At 34.1% G+C, this 26,556-nt stretch overlaps 2 protein-coding genes across 2 annotated transcripts; both read left to right on the top strand.

Moving 5' to 3' along the window:
- The first annotated feature begins 288 nt into the window (after positions 1–288).
- LOC118265087 (clavesin-1) lies at positions 289–26,168 on the top strand. The gene is made up of 8 exons (XM_035577803.2): positions 289–406; positions 10,411–10,471; positions 20,682–20,909; positions 23,008–23,167; positions 23,623–23,684; positions 23,938–24,131; positions 24,893–25,009; positions 25,103–26,168. Exons 3-8 carry the CDS (start codon positions 20,696–20,698, stop codon positions 25,361–25,363), a joined length of 1,008 nt encoding a protein of 335 aa, XP_035433696.1. The 5' UTR covers positions 289–406; positions 10,411–10,471; positions 20,682–20,695; the 3' UTR covers positions 25,364–26,168.
- Positions 14,941–16,569, top strand: LOC126912363 (uncharacterized). The gene has a single exon (XM_050704128.1). It carries the CDS (start codon positions 15,119–15,121, stop codon positions 15,863–15,865), a length of 747 nt encoding a protein of 248 aa, XP_050560085.1. The 5' UTR covers positions 14,941–15,118; the 3' UTR covers positions 15,866–16,569.
- Positions 26,169–26,556: the final 388 nt, after the last annotated feature.

Genomic DNA, 26,556 nt, shown 5'->3' with positions numbered 1-26,556 from the left:
ACATTTTTTTGGTACCTACATTATGCAGCATCTTCAACACACGTTTTTTTAGTGTCCATTTATCATTAAAGGTGTACAAACACGTAATATTTTACATGAAACGACCCATTACATAAACAAGAATACACATTTTACATGGAAACGACGTTTAATAGCGTATAACTTAATTAAGAATCCGTATATTAGAATTGTAATGACTAGGTTGTGCTAATTTAGAATTGAGGAGTAAAATATGTTTGAAGAATGGCAGATTTTGGTGTATGCCAGTAACATTATTGCACAGTATCTGTAATCATAGTAGAAGACGCAGGTTCCAGCGGCAGGGTTGGTCATAACGCGTTTGTGCGTCGTCGAGCACGCTGCAGCGGCCCCTGCCGGATTTGCTTACGCGCGAAAACGTCTCAACGTAAGTTTTTTTTTCGATTATCTTTATAAAAATGAAATTAATTGCCAGTGATTTATTTAGTTATATTATATTTGTAGTATAAATAAATAAACCTAATTGTTTATATAATATTTTTTGGTACTAATAAAAGTCGAAATACCTATCAAAAATATCGCGTGAATTATTACAATAACATTAGGAAAGTGTTCAGTTTCAATTTATAAATCAATAGCAACAAAATATCGTTTTGAAATCTTCTATTGTACCTAGGTTTACAAATGGCTTCCTCAAAGTGACTAATGGCATATCAATTAAAAATAATTGCACATTACTCGTATAATCCCATATCCCATTTAACTTCAAAAAAAATTTAACTACGCACTTAAAAGACACTCACGCATTTTGTATTAAATGGATTTTTTATTACAACGTGGCAATAGCATTTTTTTATTAAGAGCTCAACTTTTGAATGTGGAAATACTGCCTGCCAAAGTTAAAACAGGATTCGAGTCTTTATACATAGGTACGAGTACATACACAATATTATACTTGTACAATTGTAACATGTTTCTCGAACACTAATTTAGTTTTCCTGGCAGTTTAGTTTAGCCTGTGACGTCACAGTTAAGAGGGGTTTGTCATAAACACTACCGTTAAAAGCCTAAGTCTACCTTTAAAGTTGAAAGTGAATTTACAAAACTTTTTTTTAACATTCATAATGTTTGACTTGACATTCTTATCCAGACACATCAAAATAAGAATGACCTAAAACTCTCACGAGAAAAGTCCACTATTCAAAGCAAATGTTTGCATAAAACACTAACTTTAGCAATAAACTTTTGGTGGTTCAAGGTACTTATCGGTTGGTCACATAATTATGTAAACACATTCGAAGTAAAGCGGGTCAAAAGTGAGAAAGAGCTTCTTTTCTTTGCACATTTCTCGATATCAATATTAATATGGTTGACAGTATTGCGGTTGTTAAAAAACTATTGCTTAATTCACAAGGCTAAACTGCACCTTCCTTTTTAGAAAAAAGCAATCATTTCGCAACTATATTTTTTCAAAAATTTGTTTCTATTCATGTAACTTGGTGGATTTTGACCCGTGTATCTCTATGGGAGAGAAAGACCCGCGTTACAAAATCAGGTAGGCATGTATTTAGGTTCGTAACTAAGTTTACTTGCATTACATTATCATGTACCTAATGTACAAGGCCTGGTTGGTCTAGCAATTAGTAAATAAGTTTAAACATCAGTAAACAGCTGGCAAATACTTATAAAGTCCACACGGAAAGATAAACATATTTAAATCAATATATTTTGTTTTGCTAGCTAACATTTTGTGCAAAGAAATACGTTTTATAGGCATAGTATAATATTTTTGTAGTAGATATATAAGCTAAGTGCGAACGTAATCACTATATTTTTGTAGAATCCATATTACGTTTGTTTTAAAGTGAACACACCAAATCAGAAAGATTTTGCAACCGATACTTATTTTAAAAACAAAAATATCTTCAAACAATCTACCAAGTTAGTTATTGGTTAAAAATAATCTTTGAAAAACCTTGAAATAGTAAAATGTTTTGAATAAAACAGTATAATATGATATCTATTACCAATCTCTAAATGAGTTGCGTTGATTTATCGTTTATGTAGATTAGCAAGGTGAGGTGCACATTAATCAAAAATGCTAACTTTACTCCACCATACATTATGACATAGTTCTTTAACAATGACCCAAATATTTATCTCGACTCAGACGATAGTTATACCATACGAGTATCGATGTAACCAAAATGCCTTCGGTCCATAAATGCTGGACAACCTTGCGCATCTGTAATTACATGTAATTATACAATTCGATGAAGTAAAAGTTTGCCAATAAAACACTCGATAACCATTTTTTATTTAAAGCTGAAAAAAATATTGTTACATGTACTCGTAACACTTTTATAACTTGCTAATATACTGATATTAACGAGTCGGCAAAGTAATAAAAATATTATAAACATGTTATGTTTGACAATACAATACATAATAATGTAAAAGCAGATAGTGATAATTAGATAAGTACATATGATTTAGTGAGTACCAACAATGTCGGTGTCCCAAATGTTGCAATTTTGGATACATATAGGTACATTACGAAAATACGTTTATGTTTGTTACATAATTTAAAACGAGGTCTACTAGCGTGGCTCCGTAACATGCATGAATCAACAACGCCTGCGCCCGCGCCGGTGTCACTGTAGCCCGCGCCCGCCCCCGCCCGTATCACACGATCACACGAGATCAGACGAGAGCCCGTACCGTAGACCGGCGATCCAACTTGTTTGAATATTCATATTAGTAGGTACCAAATATCACGGTCACTCTACACTTCTACAGTCACGATTTTAAATATTTCTCACATTTATTCGAGATAGAAGCTATTTCATTTTACGTGCCCGCTGATTTGGTTATGTGGTAATGCAACATTAGTATAGATACCATATTTTGCATTCAAGATGTGAGCAAAGGCGGCTAAAGTAGACGCTAAGTAGGCAAAGTTTCTAAGATAATAAACACAGAAAGACGCTTTCCTGAAAATAGCGTAAAGACAAAGTACACTACGTACCTATACTAAAGTTATTTTTTATATTCTAATTTATTTAGAATAGGTAGATAAGAATCTACAAATGAATAAAAATAATTAAAGTTCTTCCCCATCTTCAAAGACAATGTGCTACAAAAACAAATAATGGTGTTAACTGAACATCTACAGAGCGTGTAAATGTGATTAATTACCGTACATTAATTATTCTAACAATAGCTACACAGGTTCTACGGATCATAACTATTATTATTATGAATGCAACAATAGTCTCAATGTTATAATCTATATGTTTTAATATATATTATCCCGCTTCATCGCTTACCACCAGGCGACACAGTGGCCAAACGATTTGCGTAGCGGTGGCGCAAGACGGGTTTACTTCCTAGATGATTTTTCAAGGTTTCTTTATATGTTTTTTTTGTATTAATATTTTTATGTAGGTAGATGTCTCCATAAATGTAATTTTAGACTAGATACGGAACAAACAACAACTAATTAATACCATTAAAAGTGTGTCCATCAAACATTTTAGCGAGGTCTATGACCGTATTTTGATACAGGAAACTAATTTTGTGCATTTGTATTTAGTCAACAAAATATGAAGGCTTTGTTGTTTTGTCCCGACGCCAAGGTTTGATTACCTACTTATTTAAGTAAATTCAATACATTTGCTTACATAATAGATACTTAAACATTATGGAATATAGTTGATGAGATCCTATTAAATATACTGTACGAAAAGAGTTTCGCAAAATTCATGTAAATTATTTGTTACCAAAATGGCCTAAATTTTCAATGAGAATAATATTGAAAATCATTGGCCGCTATATTTTGAAAGTAAATTAAGTATAATTTATCTCACTAATTTGCTTAATTTTGTGATAAAAATTAAACAGTAAATGGGACAGTCGACAGATGTAGTCTTTTGCCTACAAACAGAACATTTTTCCTACACCATTTAATAATAATTCTTCTTATTAAAATCAGATTATTTTCCTCGTTCATCTTCGTCCCATGTCGAAAGGACTATCTTCTTCTATTACGTGAAGTATGTAACTTGATAAGAACTTCAGTGGGGCATGCAAACCGAGTGGTCTGTCTACTTTATAGATATCAATATTTCTTATATATATAGTCCGGTACCTGTTTGCAATAGGCGCGTGTACTTTAGGACAAGGTTAGTAGTAAAACCTGTTTTATGAGCTGCTTACGTAGATCGGTAAATCCACACTATAAATAGTGTCATTAAGAGAGTGTGTTTGTTTCTTTTTTCATTACAGTCACTGTCGGGGACATTGATAAATAATAATATTAATGTTTTTGTGGTCGGGGATTTTGCGGTAGAAGGTTGGAGATCCTTCTACGGGATCCTTTTTATTTTATTACACGCGAGCAAAGTTGCGGGTTTTTTTTACTAATAAAATTATTTTGTTTTGTGTGATCGAGTAGGGATATCAATTTACAACGTAGTACCAATACAAAACTCATGTCTTTATTATATGATTAGAAACAGAAACTACAGCGTTACTTATATTTAAGAGTGGAATCGCACGATATAGCGTTACTTAATATCTATATAACTAACCTTATGTAGTTATCAACTTTTTTAGCTTCATGCATATCATCATAAAAGCATATCGATTAAGAATTGATGACGCCTTCTTAAGTCTTTAAGCATTACACTGACTGCATAATTTATGTGTTAACTTAATCATTCAATTAGTTAAGTAGAGCAGTAGAAGTTCTACGTCTAGTAGCAGTTCCACTGTGGAACACCACAGCGGTGCACTTGTGGTTTTCACCAGACACCTGCCTTTGTTCGAATATGGATTAGGTAGGTACGAACAAATAATTATGTGTGGTTAATCAAACAATTTCCTAAGACATATTAATAATTGTTTCCCGTACCGATTTTGAAGAAACTTAATTGTTATTGCCTCTTTGCGAACAATTAGATCAAATTAAAAAAACGAAACATTTACGCTTGTCAGCGTGTGCGTAGTTAAGTGTAACTTATAACCTATTCAAGGAAAAACTAGACGTTAACTGTAGATTAACTGGAGCTGGGAATGGACTAACGGGGTACCGGGGTCCGACTCGAAGCAGGAGTAGGAACGGGGTGGTTGTTAGTCAGTAAGAGAAGGAGACACAAGATAATCTACGCACCTCAAAAAAAAAGCTGTACCTAGAAACCTTCAAGAAAAAGTGTATGGATCCTTTGTAATAGGCCAGCAATAATAAGTCATCAGATCACTTACAACCAAGACAAGTAAATCGATTACTCGTTTTTTCCCTATTGCTTAAAAAGATAACAAAAGATATACCCGATGATCTTTATAACTACGTATACTTATAACCTGTAATTATAAAAATACCTAAGTACACTTGCAATTATTAACAACTTGCAATTATAGATCACTTAATTATTATTATCACGTTTCTTACTGTCCTTATAATATCTCGGGTAAAAATGTGTTCTGCTTTAGTTCTTGACTGAGGAAAATACAACTAAGAAATATACAACAATACAACTAAGTAGTGAGCACTCTCTTTTTTCATGAAAATTGCAAACGACATTTCTTTATTTATAATTGTTACGTATTATACATATTTTACAGGCAGATCACAGTTTGAATTTTTGGATATTGCAACGATTTAGGAATACTTAATAGCGATGCGAATCTTTTAGACAATTCAAAGTAAAAGATACAACTAAAGAAAGTCAAAGTCAAGTCAAAGTCAAAGCATTTCAATTTAATCCTAAATTAGACGCTGTTGAAACGTCAAATTGAATTGTCCGTCAGTCCGTCCGTCAGTGAAGCTAGGCGCTCGTTCCAAAGTGTTGCTTCGAATGGAGAAGAACGAGGAAGAATGTATTCTTTGACTGCTTCAGGCAAGTAGATCTCCAGGGAGTCTAATAAACTAGACTTTCAAAACACACGGCCATGAAATAAAGAGAAAATTTTGAGGAGTCGAGAGTAACACGGTTATGTGCCATAATGTAGCAACTAACACGTAATTTTACGTACTATATCATGGTCTTGATTGTTGTTTAGATAAGTTACAGTAATAAAATGATGTAAGTGGGACGTATTTCCGATCCAGATCGTATCGGTAACCATTTTTGAAATAAGTCTTCGGTTCGGAGTCGACGCCATTTAGAGTGAGAAATGTACCGTCAAAAACATTAGGTACGTACGTAGTTAGAGCTTAATTACATGATTAGAATAATTTGTAGCCAGTCAGTTCCTGCAGCCTTATGTAACAGTCGTAAATAAAAAATCTACTAGATTATACGCTATAATTTTTGAAAAGGTTAGGCTGATATAAGTTGGTACCTATATCATTTAAAGGTCACTTTAATAAATAACGATAATTATTTAATTTTTACACGGAATTCGTTTGCGGTTGACCTCTGTTTCACCTGAAGATAAATGATGAAGAAGTCAGAGGTGCAACACTAATCAAAATAATTAAGTTTTACCTTATTATAAGACATTGTTTGACTAGAAAAAGACTTATTCACTATCACCTTGAAGACACGACTCACGATTCTGAGAATATTGTATAGATCCTACTTCCTAATGTTTACAATTCCACTTCTTTAGTAAAATCAAGCGATGAGATCACTAGTATTTCTTCTTTGACAAGGTTACCTTTAATCAGGTGTTATTATAATAGTATCTAATAACTTCCCAAAAAAATAATATATTTATCTCCGATACAGCTCTCCTCATGGTCTCTTGCAATTCCTCTTTGTCTGTAGACTTTTTGGCGCAGTCTGTCACAAGGAAAATAATGGAAAGTGTGTAGGGACTAGCTTTTGACCACATCTGCTTTGCTGACCCATTACTATAAGCAATTATACCATCTTGTCCCGTTTCCTGTCAGTCAGCTACGGTATTATAATTTTATTTTATTCTTCTGTAATGGTTAACCTATGTTAATAATTATAATATTATGTAATATTGATTACATTCATTACAAATAAGAACGATGTTTTTTCTATACCCATATATTGTGGTTCTAAGTCTTAGTCTGGTATGTCGCATAGATAGTTGTACCTATATCGGGCTGATGCCTAACCAGAGCAGACTACTTACCAGGGCTCTAGCTCATGAAGAGTCTGATATTCCTCCTCGCCTCCACCAAAGCGAGAAGAGTCATTGAATTTCCCCCCCCCCTTTAAAAAATGCTATATGAAATTCTGCGATACTTCCTATTCTAAACCTGTTTAAAAGAATTACAACTGATTATTAAATATTGATTTTTAATGCGACCTTTTCAATCACTTGATTAAATAATAATTAGCACCGACTGTAGTTGTAATATTTGTACAAATCATTATGTGTTCAATTTCTAAAGCTACTCGGACATCGCCTCTTGTAATGAGGTGTTAATTATTTAGTTACATCGACATATTTGTCGCGACTGTAGGTGATTTACATTTTTTCCTTATTCGTATGAGTTTTTTTTTTGTAAATTCCGATATAAAAATATGCTTCACATACATTAAAGCATATTATTTATTTGTTAACCCAGGACATGGTTTATACGGAGCTGCGGATTACCTAGGGGGTTTACCGGGGCTCTGGCTCGATAAGCAGGAGTAGGAACGGGGTGGTTTTTAGTCAGTAAGAGACTGACACTCCCTCTCGCCTCGCCCAGGGCGGGAGAAGTCATTGGTCCATTTTACCCCTCAAAAAAAGACATGGTTTATATTAAGACAAAATTGTGAGTTGGATGATTATTACAGACGGAACGGTGATATGTGCAAGTAGGTCATTAGGTACTTATCTATCTAATATTGATACCTGAAAAACTGCTAAGTGATAGGTATTGACAACTAAACAAACACTGGCACTTTCTCTTATTCTACACAAGGTATAGGTACCACAACTACGTTTTTATAGAAACACTAGTATTTGCCAACATATTTCACAATACTATTAAATAAATATCCTGTGTTAAGTACTCTTTGAAATGTAGGCTTTCCAAGATTTATTTCAAATAGCTTTTGCCCGCGACTTCGTTCGCGTGGAATAGTGACTTCCGGCAAATTTTTGGTTTTAACCACATAGTTCCCGATCTCGCGGGATCTCTTCAAAAATGAGATGTGGAAGATATTCCAGGGAACTCTTCAAAAATCAACATAATGAGCTCTGCGTTTGAATTTAATAGATGTATACTCACTTAGGGCATTGAAAAAATAGTTTAAAAACGGACTTTAACTAAAGAAATATTATAATCTTTCCGAACTTAAGATGAAAACTAACTTAAAACTAAAGAAAGCTACGAATTACGAATTTATAACAATTAAAAAAGAAATTATATTAGAACCTATCCTTTATGCTATAATAACCAAGCTTAAACTAAATAATTTAAAAGAAACGACTTAAATCTAATCTAATTAATTTATAAATTAGACTTACAATTTTATTAAAAAAACTAACTACAGTAACTACTAATAATCGATATCAAACTAAACCTACGTTAAAAAGTTTAACCAGAAAACCAGGAAAACCCAACAAATAAACTTATTAATTGACAAATACAACGAAACCAATTTAGAATATACGAAACAGCAGGACCACTACAGACAAATAATCATACGACTGATAATATTTTCTACAATAGTACCGAAGCGCTCGGCCGATACCCAACCAAATAATTGTAACAAAACCATAGCGCAATCTATTTCGCTCCCAACGCCATCTATCGAGGATAAAGACAACTTGGATTATTTATTTATACTCCGTTCGGGCATTTTCTTTGTACTAAAAGTTTAATTATATTGATATAATTTTTTTCATACCTTTTTACTATTTGTTAACTTTTTTTCGATGAATTAAAACAATAACATGAACCGAAGTCGTGTAACGATCGACATAGAATTATCTATACTCCGTTAGAGCGTTTTCTTTGTACTAAAAGTTGTATTATGTTATATTTTTCATTGCTTTTTACTATTTTGTAAAAACAAATTTCCAATGAATTAAAACAATAACATGAACTGAACAATAGGGTAGATGACTAATTTTTATTTTAATGTTCGTCTTGTAGATTATTTAAAAATATTAGACACGTATTTTTTATTTTCTTACGGAAACAAATACTTTCGAAGATATATCGATTTTAAATATCGCGTGACGTCACTTTAGAGTACGTTTTATACTCTATAGTGACGTAGTTAGCTCCCACTCCTAAACTTTGATTCGTTTTATCTAAGTATTGTTATCTTATATGACAAAATAAAAAAATACGTGTCTAATATTTTTTTATTACCTAACTGACGGACTAATTAGATTTTTAATTTTCATACCCTGTCATCATCCCTATTGTAATTACACCATTGCGCGATCAACGCCATCTATCTACGGAGTATAGGAACAGCCCGACATTGTTCAATTACGTACTATAAGTACGAAATTGAACAATAGATGGCGCTGTATGTCCGGAATAAATTTATTTTTTATTTTATTTTTTTTACTTTTATTTTATTTTATTTTATTTTATTTTATTTTATTTTTATTTTTATTTTTATTTTTATTTTTATTTTTATTTTATTTTTATTTTTATTTTTATTTTTATTTTTATTTTTATTTTTATTTTTATTTTTATTTTTATTTTATTTTATTTTATTTTTATTTTATTTTATTTTTATTTTATTTTTATTTTTATTTTATTTTTATTTTACTTTTTGATTTTTGAAATAAAAATATATCTATGTCCTTTCTAAGGTTCTAAACTATATCTGTACCAAATTTCAACCAAATCCGTCAAATAGTTGCGGAGATTAATGGTATAAGCATAGAATGTTCGACGTGATTCTTTAATTTGACATAACTTTTTTATTTATGAACCGATTGACATGAAACAAACACTAAATGTAAATTTAAGCATCCCACAATATATTCGTGAAAACCGCATCCAACTCGGATCAGCCGTTTCTGAGATTAGCGCGCACAGACGAACAGACAAACAGACAAACAGACAAACAGACAAACAGACAAAAAAAAAGTTAATTACATTTTTGGGTTCGACATCGACATAACAATAACCCCTGCTATTTTTTTTATTTTTATTTTCAATGTACAGACAGCACTTTTCTACGATTTTATTATATGTATAGATCAGTTCTGTAATTTCAGAACCAAAACAGTTCAAATTTTTTTTTTCTAGATAACATTATATCTAGCTTATAACGTGGTTTTTTATTTAACTAGTGTGACGACCGTCTTGCGAGTCTCTGGTTGGTTCGCTCCTGTGTCATACAAACTGATAGTTGGGGTCTTTTGAAATAACTATAAAATTCTTTGCACTACTACATGAAACTCATGGCACAACTGGCGAAAAGTTCTAAATTTTAATCATGTTTTGTAAAGAGAATATCTTAATTAACTAAATGCTTTTCTTTATTTCAGAATTGCCTGCTAGGAAGTAACATCCTTTGGTCATCAAAAGGAGCCTAGCAGTTGTGGTAAAGTAAGTTATATGTATTTATAAACATTGATCACACCTTTCTATAAACAATAGATACGTTTATTTAGTTGAGTCATTTACAAACATATCTAGTGTTTCGTGTGTGTTGCAATAGGTACACTATTTTATAACAAATTTGCATTCTATTCTGTCGTGATTCTATTTGTGAAACAACACAAAAACTTGTTCATAGCTGTTTTCGAGATTATTCAAATTCAAAATAATAATAAAAAATATGGTCTATTTATAATGTTTTTAAGAAAACCCAAATAGGTTTTTAGACGTTATGTGAATCCCAATTTATGATTTATTTATGAACATGAACGGAGCCGTGAAACACGTAACGGGTTGCCGGAACACCGGCTCGATTGTATGATTTACAAAATTATGCATGTTATGCAATATTACCTATTGCAATTTAAAAATAGTTTTGACCTTGGTTTTCATTATCTTCTTATTTAGTGACGCCAGTGATTAGATCTAATTCATTAGCATATTTTTGATTCAGTTTCAATTAAGAAACGGATCTATAAAAAGAGAATGATCAATTTCAAGCTTTGAATACGTACACTATTTTGGCTGACCATAAAAAGTGCAGTTGATATATCTATAATTCTATAGTATAATAATACTTTTATTGAAATGTAAAAACGATACATTTCTATGAATTTTGCATGAGATTGTAACTTATGACGTCATCAGATTTACGTCAAAAATCATTGGTTCACGAAGTATATATCGTCAAATCAATGAATGAATGTACGATTAAGTGCTTTTGAATATTTTATTGTAGATAACTAATAAAATGAACCCGACTGAACCCGAGACCTCTTAATAGAGCAGCTACACGACGTAAACGTTAGTCAAACGAGTTAATAGAAATGTTAATGTATAGAATTGACACTGACATTCGACAAATTATGTCAAAACTTATGTCGAGCCATTGCAATTTGAATTTGCGATTCACTCGTTCGACTGGATTTTAAATTTGACATTTGTCTTGTCAACTATAGACAATGTCATCATAGCTAATCATAGCACAATCATTAAAAACGACATTCGAAAAATAAATTTTAAAAATAAACGTCCGAAGTTCAACAACGCAGAATAATGTTCACAAAAACGAGAATTAATTTTCGTTCGTTATCTCGTCTCGATACATTATTTATTAATTTCGACACATTTTCTACACCAACGAACGTAGATAAAATTGAATAAATAAATAAAAAGATTGTGTATATACATATTATTAACTAACAAAAGTATTTGGCAACCTTATGCAAAATCGCGTTACACAAGTTCGTAATTACACTCAAATAGACAACATGAATTAATTATACATATGTAACGTATTTTATAACAAAGTACTTGCTGTAATTATGTTTCTTATGTGTAAACTAGGCCTATAATAATTGCGACCACCAAAACTAGGTCAAAAATAACGCTATGTTTGAATCTCTATTTAAAAATTGTTAATTAGTCGTAATTAACAAAGAAAAAATGCGTATAACGCGTTTTTCATTCAGTAATTGATATTACGTATAAGTCCTAGGTCTGTATCTGCACTGAAGCCTATACTCCGTATTACCTAATATTATAATGGGGCCTAATGTATTTTTGCTCAACAAATGGCGCTAGCGTGAACCTCTTTAACCTCCTCAACCTTTAATCCAACAGGGATTTATCACACTATTGGACGGTTATTATTTTATAGCTTCTGTGATTGGACAAAAATACCTCTTCCTACAATTTCGCCATTTGCTGCGTGTGATTGTTTACTAGTCAATATTTCACAGCAACTTTTTTATTTGGTAGATACGATATCTATAAGTGAGAAACTCTTCGTCAAATTCCCTAAAAGACTCTTTTCTCTTCTCATCTCTTGATCTTTTTAAAACGCTTTTTAACACTCTCAGGCATAGTGGAGGCATTAACTCAACTTAGCTCAAGGATGGCTATGCTAAAGACCTTCGAGAAGAGACGATTATAAAATTAGAGAGAGACAAATATATACTCTGTCTCTGTCTCTACTCCTTTTTTTTGCTTATATTTATGATACTTGTACTTCCCCTCGTGCGGTAGGTACATAATTAATTATACCTAAACCTTGGTCAATTATGGAACTAGGTACTACGGTTCTGGTTTCTGAAATGCGGTACTTATTTTGCCAAATAGTAAAACCATTTCTATGCTGCAAAGCCGCGAATTAAATACTGCAAAGTGTAAAGGGGACTAATAAAAAAAATATTATCATTAATTACTAAGCCGTTAATAATAATTTTATTACTTGCTAGTTAATTTAAATAAATTTAATTAGGATCCTATTGCAGTTCATGGACATAGCAGTTTAAATCTATACGTACAAACATTTATTATTAAGAGGAAATATTACATAGGTACATACATGTATATTTGTAATGGTTTCACACAAGAACAACAGGACTGGTTTTAAAAATTCTTTCACCATTTGATAGCTTTGCTAAACAGCATACCTATACCATTTATATAACGATTTAAAAAAAACCGGCATGCTACGAAATCCACGCAGATAAAGTCGCGAGCATAACTGGCTAGTCATTAACACTATTATGTTGCAGATAATATTTTATTCAGGTATTAAAAGTACCTTTAACCGACGAGCACGCATGAAAAGACTGATGACTGTTGATGAAGCGAAAGAGGTATGTAAGAGTCGTAGCAATTGGCAGTCCATTGTCTCTGCCTACTGGGAGACAGGCGTGAAGTTATATATGTATGTTTAACTGATTAGACTTAACTGATGACATCTGCACACGAACTTGACATTCATCAAACGAATGGCGATTATATGACATGACCCTTGTCACTGTCATTAGCACCTTTGAATGATCATGACCAATTAACAACCTCTAAAGTGACACAACAAAGATAGAATCCACTTATCACATTTGATAGATTAGGTACCTAATTGCCTTGGCAGATTACTCATATACATAATAATAAGTTATTTTAATCTTCTTTGTATATAAAAATCTATTGCTGTTCGTTAGTCTCGCTAAAACTCGACAATGGCTGGACCGATTTGGCAAATTTTGGTTTTGAATTATTTGTGGAAGTGCAGGGAAGGTTTAAATGGTGAGAAAAATAATGTTAGTGGCGGTAGGAAGTTCGCTAGGTCCGCTAGTTCCTAAGCTATAAAATTAAAATAATATGGTTATCAAAAATATCATTACGTGACGGAAAAATTTCGTATCGTTCAAATAAATTTCAGCATCTAAATCCATCCTACGGAGTAGACAATGAAATTTCCTAGCGATCATAACGAAAATATTTATGTTGTCGTGTGTTGGAGTACCCAATCCTTGTTAAAAATAAACTTATTCTGGTCAATGACCTAACTTGTTAACGAAATCAAGTATATAAAAGAATAAACTAAATAAAATGTGTATACATAGCTAAATAAAGATTCTAAGTATGATAATAAAAATTAGGTATTATTAAACCATTAATGGTCAAAAAGATAAAACAGTTTTGTCTTTAATTGTATTTATTTATTACCATAGAATTACCCTAAATATTATCAACCTATTATATACTTAGGTGTTGCCAAAACGCTACAACAACCAAGAATAGGTTAATTAATTCCCACAGTTCGACTATATGTCTGTAGATGTAAAGATAAGCTCGAAAACTACACGACAGATTTTCACATAATTTTCATCAACTTAGATGCGATGTAGGGCAAGGGCAGATGGCGATTATTAGCGTTTTTAAGGTTTATGAGTTAATTACCATAATTTTTATATGATTTTGGGACATCTACTATTAAAAGGTTGCTTTGCCTTAAAAACGAAATTCCATTCAAATTTTATTCTTTATTTTAACCGCGCTAAGGTTTTTTTGCGTTGCGTTAAACTAGTTTGTGACTTATTGAAGGTCCTACAACATATTTCATCTAAATTAGTTCCGTAGTTTAAATAGGAATGAGTATCAGACAGTCGAGATTTATTTCCTATTTTTATTCACTTCCTATACAGCCTTGCCAATTTTTTGTGCGGAAAACGTACCTTCAGATACTTTAGTTATACTTTAGTTCGAGATACTACAAACACGTCAGCGATTATGTAAATTAAGTGCCTACTTCAATATGTACTTACCATAACATTTTTTTTGTCGGTCACACCAAACATTTGGCGAAAAGCAAACAAAGTGGTCAGTTGGTTAATTATGTAGATAGTAATACTCGATTCCGTACTTAAAACCTTCACTTGTACCTATGTAACCGGTTCAAATACCAAGAGACACCGTTGCAAATATTATGTCACGTTCTGTCAATGTATGAAGATTTTTATTTGATTTCTATCTTTATGAAACTCTTCTAAGGTTTTTTTATTTATTCATGTGCCTAGGATTTAGGAACACACTCTATTCCAATTCAGAGCTGCTACTCTACAACCACTGGACTAAGAGAGTAACTACTCTAGCATGACATGTGAATTGCTATTTAATTATTTTATGAACGAATAAAGGTAAAGGTTGCCATAATAGTAAATGTTAGACAGTAATTGGAACGTTAATACATAATGATTCAAGCTAAATCAAAAGCCAACGGAGCGAGTCAATTCTGTAGCTCGTCTGTCACGGAAGACACGGCTTAGTCGCTGGACGAACATGGACATCAAAATTCCAATAACTATTTGCTTTTTAATGTACATCGGAACAGCGCACGGTCTAACATGCGAAGAATATCTAGAACTTCCCATAGAAGATAATCTATCTATATCGGACCTACAATCAATGCAACCGGAAGATGTGGTGCAATGTTTACTGCAACTAGGAAAGGAAAGGCTACCATTAGCTGAAGCCGAGTTCATTTGGAAGTCAATTATAAAGTTCTACGACGGCGTCGGGAACATTCCAGACGAAGTGCTCGGTATCCTTCATTGGGTCACTATCGCCATAACACCAGAAGACTATTCAAACATGACGCTCAGCAACATCGATGTGATACAAAACTTCGGTCTGAACTATAATTTAAACGAGGAACAGCTCTCTGCCCTCGCTACTCGAGTTCTCGAAGATTTTGCTTCAAAAGCACCAGAGGATTACACTTTCTACGACCTGTCTGCAATCCGTCAAATACTGTGCGCGTTTAATAGGAGCGTCATTGAAAGGATCCATCCTTCGTCGTACAGAGAAGCGTCCATCATGATTGGCAAATTAGAGAACTGCAACGCTGAAGCAATGTCAGGGTTCGCCACGTTAGCTGTTCAGAAGCTAGCATTCGGAGCACCAGAGAAATGGGGCGAGAACGTATTAAAATTAGTTGGGAAAGTGGCTGACTTTGTACCCAAACAACTAAATGTTAAACTTGGCCCTCAAGAAACCAAAACTGCCGGAACCACCGATCTACAATGATCACCTATACCTTACCTTAGTGCCCGATTTGTTTCGCCTGATTGTTCCATCTTCGCTAATAACTACATCAGATTGATTTCGATAAGGTTTTTATAAATTTTGAAACTTATCGACACTCGGTCTCACGTTTACTTTTTAAGGTTAAAATTTGAAGGTTTGAAGCTAACATTATGGCTAGCATAGAGTAGCTCACTGGATATCCTTGGACTAGAACCGATAGGCCGAAAGACGATGAACGGACCTTATGCAACCAATTTACTTTTGAAATACTTTTTGACCGTTGAACTCTTGATCGCAAAGTCATTGTATCAAAGTCAAATGATTATGTTCAACTAAAATGTGTATTATTTTGTCAATTAGTTCTGTTGCTATAATTTAACTTGTTAGACCACTATTGTGAGTGATACTTATCGAATTTACTGGAACGATCCTTTTTTTACCGTTAATCAATCGCCCGATTTAGTAACATGGTCTTTTGTAAACAGGATATTTAGTCAACAACGATACATTCTAGTATAATTATTATTCGATAGCATATGTTCCACGTAGTAACAAGGCCTTTTAGCTTTGTTGTTATTAGTGTAGAAATTGTTAATATTCTTTAGGAAATATTATTAATATGTTAGATAATTTACACCGACCACTTTAATGCGTGTTTGCAAAATAAATAGTACTTAAGTATAATAAATGATATCCGTAGATAATCAGTATTATTATTATTATATCATATCCACTTAACCTACCTATTTCTAGAGCGGCAATCGTCATTTCGTAAATCCGAAAACCAGCTGACTCAGCAGAAAAACAATGACAAGCTAAGAGAAAGTCTGATACGGAAAAATTAACAATGTTATTATTAATCAATTCCATTAAAACACTATTTGTGATCATTCTGTTTGAATTGAGGTATTGTTTGTAGTGATGTAATAAGTAATAAGCCTCGAAACTATATTACGAAACGCGTAGGCCCGCATTCGAGCGCCGCGGGCTGGTTATTGTTACCTCATAATCTTGACATTCAACCACGAACGAAGCCACGCCTAATAACTATATCAATGAACAAACTCACTTACATGAAGCTGTCACTGTTGTACTCTTTTTATTGCGGACAAGAGCTTTGTGTGTCTATAATACTGCTACTTATCTAACTACTCACTGTTACGTGTTCTTTTGAATGCAACTAGTAAATATCTATTATATTGAACTTGAATTAAATTGGCTGTGTCATTACCTACATCGATGTTGACTAATTTTTTTTATACAAATTCTTCTATTGGAATCATTGTAATAATATTATGTCGTTGTTTTGAAAGAAGGTAATCTCATTCAAATGTCAATGAATGGTCTATATAACCTTAAAAATCGCCTCGCTTTTTGGGGAAGAAGGCACAAATGTGTAGAGTTTTTACTTCACTAAAACTTCCCCGGTGGCCACCATCAGCACCTGAAGGAGGCACCGGGACCTTTCAGTAGACCTACCCCAGAACCCTCATGGTGCAACGCCTTTTACGGCACCTCCTTATATACTGGCTACCCCTAGTGGATTATTATTAGTCACAATAATTGTAGTTAAAGTGAAAATATTATTTTAAGCCCTATTTTGAGCTGCGGACTACCCCGGAACTGCGGATTGCCTAGCGGGTTTACCGGGGCTCCAGCTCGAGAAGCAGGAGTAGGAACAGGGTGGTTTTTAGTCAGTAAGAGTCTGACACTCCCTCTCGCCTCGCCCAAGGCGGGAGAAGACGTTGGATGATTTTCCCCCCTCAAAAAAAGCCCTTAAAGGGATTATCTATATCCCTATCTAGTTTTATATTTACATTACCTATTACATAATATTTTATGCATGTATAGATAAAAGATAGCATGCAGTTAATTTCACTATTATTACGCGTAGTCCATTATAATTGAATTCTGACCTGTCGTACTTTTTCTACATGAGATTATAAATAATTGGCTTATTAAGTGTATTATGTTGTTTGGCAAACAAAGGAAAGTTAACAAGTACTATAACTCTAAAACCGAGGGATTCCTTTACCACAGTAAGTGAGAAAACACTTTTGCACATTTGCTGGTAGATACTTAGATAATATTTGATAGGGCTGATTGGATTTTGGTTTCCGAATACACCAAAATGTCCAAAACTCATTATCGACATGGACAAAGGCCTCTCCCTTACTCTTCCACGTCTAACGACAGCTCGCCATCTGTATCCACTGGCTCCTCGCGATTCTGACGATGTCATGGTTCCACTAAGCGGGAGGCCTATCCTGGTTGCAGTTTCCTCAGTTCCGTCTTCCAGTCCGTGGTCGTTTTCGCTTTCCAGGCGTATGGCACTAAGACATAGTCCCAGATTTCTAGCCTGTTAGAAATTTACAGTCGCTCAGCCCTAACTAAATTGGAAATGTGAAAATTCGCCAAAGAACTGAAGTTATTACATAGCTCGCAAAACGTGCAAATTGTAGTGATAATAGGCAGGCTACATCGCTCGATGGGTATGGTATACACTGTGAGTTTTTATTGCTCTTCTAATGAAAATAGTCGACTGGAACGCAACTAACCACATTTTTCAAAAAGGAAAAGTTTAGCAAGCACGAACGCCTTGAGATGCCTCGCCTCGCATCGCAAAGATCATACATAATAATAATTATATGCGAGACCAGATGCAAGTATTTATGATTGACAAGCTAGCAGCTTAATTTCGTATATAAAAAGTCAGCAATCAATTACGCACTTTAAAATACCAAATTACAAAATACGTTATTAGATAACTATATAGTGAAGAAAAACAAAATAGGTAGGTATGTATATACCTACTTAGTTCTTGTAGGTGCTTAATCATAGATGTAAAATGTTCGACTGAATAATTTTCTACTTAGGTTACGTACCTAATCCTTTGAAGCAATAAATATCCACTACGTATCTATTACAGCTCATTTTATTGGCGACAACAAAGTAATCCTTTGATTAATATTATGTTGTTTTATTGAGTAAAAAAGCAATGAAATAGCAATATTTTGTTATTGGAATACATACATGCGGAACCAATCTATTTACCAATAATTGTAGTCATTGTTCAAAGTTAAATGAATTATGAATCTCTTGACGTATCTGCAGATTTTACAAAGCGGTAGGTGTTAAAAGAAAGTACCTACATTAATTTTGGAGCTAAGCAGGAACGATGAACACTAAAATGTGATCTAGGAAACAGCTCTAAGAAAGCTTGTGTTCATTTTTACACAATGAAGAAATAAATCCGGATTCTATTATTAAAAACTTCCCTAGGTGCAACGCACCTTAAAAGTGTACTGTGTAGTGGGGAAGTCCGTCGTCAAAAAACGATGAGTGGTAAAAGGCCTGCGTGATGCAAGTATCTGCTCCTCGTCACGAAGAGCGTATAGTTACGTGGTGGACTGATGGAGTGCTTAGTTATTATCAGAGATAATGATCAGTATAGAAAAAAACGTTTATACATGAACTACATTATCATTCATCTGTTTATTCGTTTGTCTTGTTTGTTTTCAATACCTCAGTCATTCTATAAATTTATTCAAAATATTTTTTAACGCTGATAAAAACAGACCAATTTACATTTTAAATAACAGCAATTGTTATAGGAATCCAATAAAACATAAAAATAGAGTTTTGTACTAGTTCATAATATTACTTTATTCCTATAAATACATATTTGTATTTTGTACGATTCTTTTTGCGGCGAAGCCCACAACCGACGACCGACCTCATAATTTTTTTTTTAATTTATTTTTAGCCATGGTCGTCCTACTGCGTGGCAAAGGCCTCTCTACCATCCCTCCCCTCCTCTCGTTCCAAATTACTAATAAATTACTTAATAACTTATCATTTGCGAATTAATTATCATTTTGAAAATAAACAAGAGTGTTTGGTTTGCAATTTGAAAACACGCTTAAAATAACTATTTATGTATGATTTTAGTATAAAAACTAGTCACTAGTTACTTTCATAGAGGCCACAGAAAATATAACTTAATACCGTATACATATTTACGTATAAGCGACTAAGGGTAGATTTATAAGTGCCCAAACCTATTTAACCCGCTGTATGTCGGAACGCAGATCTACGCGAGACACGATATATGTGTGTATTGTGTGTTGCAAATCGCGATATACCAACATTAATGGTAATGGATAACTCTCCATACATTAAATTTTAATGTTTTATATGGACAGCCTAACTCCCGTCCAGCTGTCCTTTCAAAAATTGCCTAATTTGCATTTGATTTGCAGCTTACCTGAAAGCATTCCATTATTGTCAGAGTTATCCCACCTACCCTAGTCAAGCCGATGTAACGAAACCATAGCGCAATTCAGGATTTGTAGGGTTTCGAAGGCGTATTGACAAATGGCTGTAGCCTAATTTCACGTTTTAATTTTTTACTTGTAGGCCGTGACGTTTTTGTCTTGTGACGAATGCTTGCAACTTATAGGTACAAATGATAATAGGTGGCATACAAATGACGAATGCTTGCATCTGGCTCAGAAACAATGTAACTGTCAACGAAGTGGCAACGTCGCGTCTCTCACTCCTCATACAAATTCGCATCGACCAATCGCACACCACTACCACTTGAATGCCGGCACTCGCTGACCCTCCGGCACCGCGCACCACCCAGCCGTGCTTCATCAGGGGGTTTGGGTTGCGTCATCTCGTTTGTGAAAAGGGTCACGGCAGAAATTCCCACTGCTGGTACTGCCCCGGCATTATGATGTCTTTAGATAAAATTAGTTTGTAGTATGCCCTTTTTATTATAGTCAATTTTAAATTGTATTTTTATTCGCAGAACAATCCTAAAAGATGACGACCGCAAGTATGCTCCTGACGGTGGCAACTACGTGGAACGTCTCTACCGATAAGATTGACAAAGAGGGCTGTCTGACCATGGCCACAAAGCATGTCACCGCTGAAGCTGCCAAAGAAGTCCGCGAGAGTCCCTCTACGAAGGAACAGGCGCTGACCATCATGAGGGAGTGGATACAACAGAACATTGACATCAAAAATGTCCGACAAGGTACGTACTGAATATGTTCTCCAGCAAATCCCTGTACCAATCTATTGAAATCTATTTCACAAAGTAATCAACCCATTACTATGTGAAATAGATTTCGATTTTAAAAGAAATTAATGACTTTGTTTACGGCATTGGATACATACCACACTTTGTTTACAAATTGTTTTATATTTGCCGAAACACCTGCGTGTTTAGACGCAATGCAACAATATTGCGGCTACAAAATTATCACGCTACATAAAAACACAATAATTGCTAATAAAAATTAAATGGTTGATTACCTTTACCTCGTTAAAATTTAGCGCCTGTTAATAACCCTGAACATCCGAAGAGAAAGGATAGCTAGTTAGATAGAGAGATATGTTGCTTATAATTACAAATAATTAATTGCTGAATGATAAGATAGAATGGAGTTTGCAATTTTTACAAGGAGAACGACCGGATTTGGTCTAAAGTTCGTCGGACGATGAAACTTGGTCTAGATATAAACTTAGGATATTTTTAATTATGGACACCAACGGGACTCGATAAAACCAATGGATAAAATGTAATACATATTCGGAATCCAGAAGTAATCGTGGAAGTCATTGCTACTGAACTATTTAAAAATAACCAGTTAGCAAAAACCAGCTGGACTGATCAAACAAAACGTATTTTCCGGTTATTTTAATTATATATATAGCTGGGTAACGGGGAAGACGGCCTCGCGTCTGGGCTCATAGGAAAATACTAGGTATTATTAATGGTCATTGCAGAGTTCACTAAAGTGTCACTCACTTTTTTCCCCTACCTATAAAACTATATGTCCTAAATATAAAACTGGTTTTTCTATAAATAAAGCAGGTATAATGGTCCCATCGGTCCAAAAATTTATTCTATGACCAAAGTCCAAGTACCAAAAAATGCCCAATGTCTTTTGATCAATCAATTTTGTTCCGTGTGTAGCAGAAATAGAATTGATTTCATCGTCAAAATCGATTCGTAGAAGGACAAGTGTTGTAATTTATTTTTTTTAAATATACATTTTATTGATGTTTTCGTTATGATCAAATACCTAGTTGGTAGGTAACTTAAATTAAAATAGAACGATTTATAATATACCTACGTAGGTATAGTATAAATCGTACATATTAGTTCCTAGGTAGGTACCTATAGGATACATCGTTTTAATTTCGTCTCATTCTTATTTTTTACCACATAAAAATGTTGTTTTCGAAACTCAACATTTATGGCTAAAAATAGGTAGCTACCTACCAACAGGTTTATTGTTTATCCTTCTTAATCTTTGTGGTAGGCGAGAAAAGGAAAAATCCCTTACCTATACATAATTAGGTACATACATAGGCACAAGCATGCGTACCTAATGGCTGCATTATTTCATTGTGATTTTGATCAAGTTCTTTCTATTCTTTTATATTCCCAATTTACTGTCCCTCATTCCTTTCCTGAGCCATGCATTTGTGCTGTGTCCCCTTCCATTTCCATTCGCCAATATGTTTTCTTTATTATATTCTCAGTAGCTTCGTAGTTTATAACAACTTTTTTATTATCTAGCCTCGAAAATAATGTGCTCTAAATCAACCATAGCCGCGTCCTATCACCACTACAACTATCGTCCTATCAACTCTGAACAATCCGTCATAAAATTTAATCTTTCGTCATTTTTGAGATGTATATCAACATGATCAATTGTTGTAGTCCAATAATGTGAACGTGTTTAAATGTCACTCAGCCACGAAATATGTAAACCGGTTCCTTTATTTATATATTCCATTCGTTTGTTACAAAATATATTGTTACCTAGTAAGTTAAAATTGCGGCCAAATTGTGATTGAGGTATATATCTATTGCATAGCTTGATCTAAGGGCCAGGGACCTATAAGCGGACTACCTAGCGGGTGTACCCGGGCTCGGGCTCGAAAAGCAGAAGTAAGAACGGGGTGGTTTTTAGTCAGTAAGAGTCTGACAATCCCTCAAAGCCATCGGAACATTTTCCCCTGTAAAAAAGGGGACCTGTTATTACCTATCTACGAAGTTAATGAATCTAGTCGAAATTTTAGTTTCTCAGTTCTAAATTAATTGCATCCATCTGTTACAGATGAGTCATTTCTACTTCGATTTTTACGCCACAAGAAGTACAGTATCCCGATGGCCCAACAAACCCTGCTGAAGTACCTGAGCTTGAGAAGATACTATCCCGAAATATTCAAGAACGTCGACTGTGATGACCCAAAACTAAAGGAAATTCTTAGCAACGGGTAAATATCTAAATGTTTGTCACACAGCTACATAGGTATGATAAAACCGCTATTTATTAATGTTTATGTACATACATATTGCTGCACACGTGTAAAACTCACACCAATAACAGACCAGTATGTCAGCGTGAATGAATGAATCAACGACATTCGTATTACACAAATAGGGCTAATAAACAAAGTGAAATTAATGGTTCCAAATAGCAACAAAGCTAACCCACTAACATGATTTCATAAGATAGTGCCTGCCTTACGTAACGCAGCTTTATTTTAGTTATGTGGCCATTCATCTGGTTCCATAGATGTGCCAGTAGAAAGTTCCCACGTACACGTACAAGGAGCCTTGAACTCAGCGGACTGTCTCGGGTTCCCCGCATTGCGAATACGCTTCTTATGTAATTTTCACTGTGATATAATTCCATCTTGGAATTTCATAACCATTTCCTAATTTCAAGGTACATAGTGGTTTCACCGGTTCGAGACAGCAAGGGTCGTCGGGTCATCGTTTACAATATGAGTAAGGAGATTTTTGTTAAGTATGGCGTAATATTAAAATGCGTGCGATGCAACTGCGACTATCATGTATACTAGTGAAACCTTATGCGAATTAACTGGACTGCGAAATTTACAATACTTGATCTAAATACATAACTTTGATGAAATGAAACGTAAAGAGTTGTAAACTGCCTAATTTATTGTAGATTTTTGTAATGCTTTGCGTTAATGTGTGGAGAGCTGCAGAGGTGTTCAATTTGAAATTACTTTGTTAGGTAAATTCAACGCTCATAAGTTCAACTGCTGGGACATGTGCCGGGCTCACCTGCTGGTGTATGAGAGCTTGCTGGAAGACTCCATGGACCAGATGTGCGGCTACGTGCACGTCGGGGACGGCAGCGGGGTGACCGGAGCACACATTACCACCTGGAACCCTACGGACTTCGCCCGCCTCATGAAATGGGGAGAGGTAAAGATTTTAATGTGTATAATTATTTTTAGAATCTTTTCGCAATAATGTCTTTTAGTTTTCTGAAACTAGTTCAGTACTTAAACAACCAACCAGTACATATACCTAAGCTTAATTTAAATTTTACATGGACTCCACAATTTTTGTGGAGTATAGATGATATCTGCTCCATGCTCCATGTAAAATATCAATAATAATTATTGACAGTAAAGTTTGCACTATATTTAGTAACTCATTCACTCAAACAAAAATTAACAGCTAAGTAGATACCTGGGTACTGCTAAAACCTGATTGCTACACTACCCTTATTAAATGATAAAGCACCCATTTCCGAGAAATCTCACATGTTTGAAATCGCCCTGCAATGTAACCGTCCTTGTATATTCTTATATAATCAATATGAGGTAATACCTTATGTAGTTCGTGTCGTGAACATAGGGAGCAAGGTTATTTTCTCGGATGACGCAAAGACCGCGGGAACTTTCGTAAAAATTGAGCTTGAGCAAACATTGGGAGTGCCATCGGATATGGGTGTGTACCAAGCATGTCGAGAGCAGTAGTTTTGCTTGAACTTTGCATTAAATTAGAACCAGGTCATGATAATTCAACAAGGGAATTATGTGGTCCTAAAATAAACGCAGGCAATCAAATTACATTAGACAGTCCATGCATTAAAGCCCGTCACGCACTGAGGGCAAACAAACATGATCTCACTCTCGTGATATCCATTTAACTTAATGACGGTACATTATGTGTTGCAGCAATCGATACCCATGCGTCACAAGGAGTTCCACTGTGTAAACGTACCGACTGCCCTCAAATACGTCGTCGACTTCGCCGTTAGTAAAGTTACCCCAAAAATGGCGGAGAGACTTAACGTAAGTATTTTTAAAAACAAAAAAAAAATATTTTTGGATGTTAAAAAAATGTAAAGAACATATTAAAAATCTCGCATAAATATTGTTTTACAGATTCATACAAACCTAAAACAACTTCACCAGCACATAAATGTGGAATGCCTACCAACGGGATACGGAGGTCCATTAAAAATCGAAGATATGGTCAAATACACATTGCAGATAGTAAACGATCAGAAAAAGACAGTTCTTGGTCTGGACACGATGGAAATCCTCAGCACTAGAGGCATCATCTCTTCGAGGAGGCCTAACACCATCGTAGTGAACGGAGACGTCGCGGTACAAGGGAGCTTCAGAAAGCTAGAGATAGATTAAGCTACTGTATAGTTAGTACGTTAAACTCTTAGTTGTTAGTCAATCTGTCCGTTTTACTCGTATACTCTCGAGTACTACTGACTTTAAATATACTTTAGAACTGAAAATTAAATGCTCTGATTAAATATTATTCGTTTAGGGACCTGCATATTAAGATAGAATAATTGTATTTTAGTGATTCTTGTATCATGTATAAAAAGACTTTACACGGTGGATGGCAAATAGAAAAATGGACATTTACCATTATTTAGTACCGTTACTAAGTTGCAAGTATCTGATGGGCAATACAAAATTTTAGGCGATTCTCCGGTTTTATTGAAACTAATTTTTTATGAGACTAGGTATTTGACTCCCTAATTCTATGTAATGAAATATTATATAATTTATTTTGTTAACTGATTGTTTTTTAGCAATGCATATTTTAGGTTCAGTTGAAATTTGCAATATCTACGGTTCTCATAAGTGTATAGTTACATTTCGAACCGTCTGAGTCTTATGAGTTATATTTGATTATTTGTGAAGAATGGCCAAAAAAGTTCTAAAAATGTACAGAGTCTGACGAAATAAGTTTATGTCATGTAGAAATCTCGATTCGCCAACGTTGTTAATTAGGTATTTTATTATTCATAGGAAAATCTATCCATCAATTCATTGACTTAGTGTTAAGCATTGTATGTATTCTGTCATTTCCTTTCCACTAGTTTTATATCAACAAGGATGATAAGATCCATGACAAACTAAATAATGTATGAATTGTACTAAGTTTTAGTAAAACAACAATAAAGGTTTTGTATATTACATAAAATTATGTGAGTTTTTTTTACCCCGTCACTCAAAACACCAGAAGTGTAGGTACTCTACTATCACTACTACATAACAAGTCAAATAACTTGCAAACTCGCAAATAACTTAACTTTATGTATTTTTATGTCCTCTGCGTAAAGTACAATATTATGAGAGCTTCAATCAGAATTTAATATAGGTACGCAATGAATGTCGTAAATAGGAGTGGTCCTAAAACTGAACCCTGAGGTACTCCTAAAAAAATGTTTAGAAACTAAATCTGTGCAATATCCCTATAGTTCAATCAGTAATTTTAGCTGCTATTAACTTGTTCAAGAGTACTGTGATCCTATAGAAACAAATAACTACTGTAATTAGTGGACATTACACCAAACAAGAAAAAAAACATA

This window comes from Spodoptera frugiperda, chromosome 25 (genome assembly GCF_023101765.2).
Source record: "Spodoptera frugiperda isolate SF20-4 chromosome 25, AGI-APGP_CSIRO_Sfru_2.0, whole genome shotgun sequence".
NCBI lineage: Eukaryota > Metazoa > Arthropoda > Insecta > Lepidoptera > Noctuidae > Spodoptera > Spodoptera frugiperda.
Note: the sequence above shows the minus strand (reverse complement) of the source record. Positions and strands in the feature narration are given on the sequence as shown.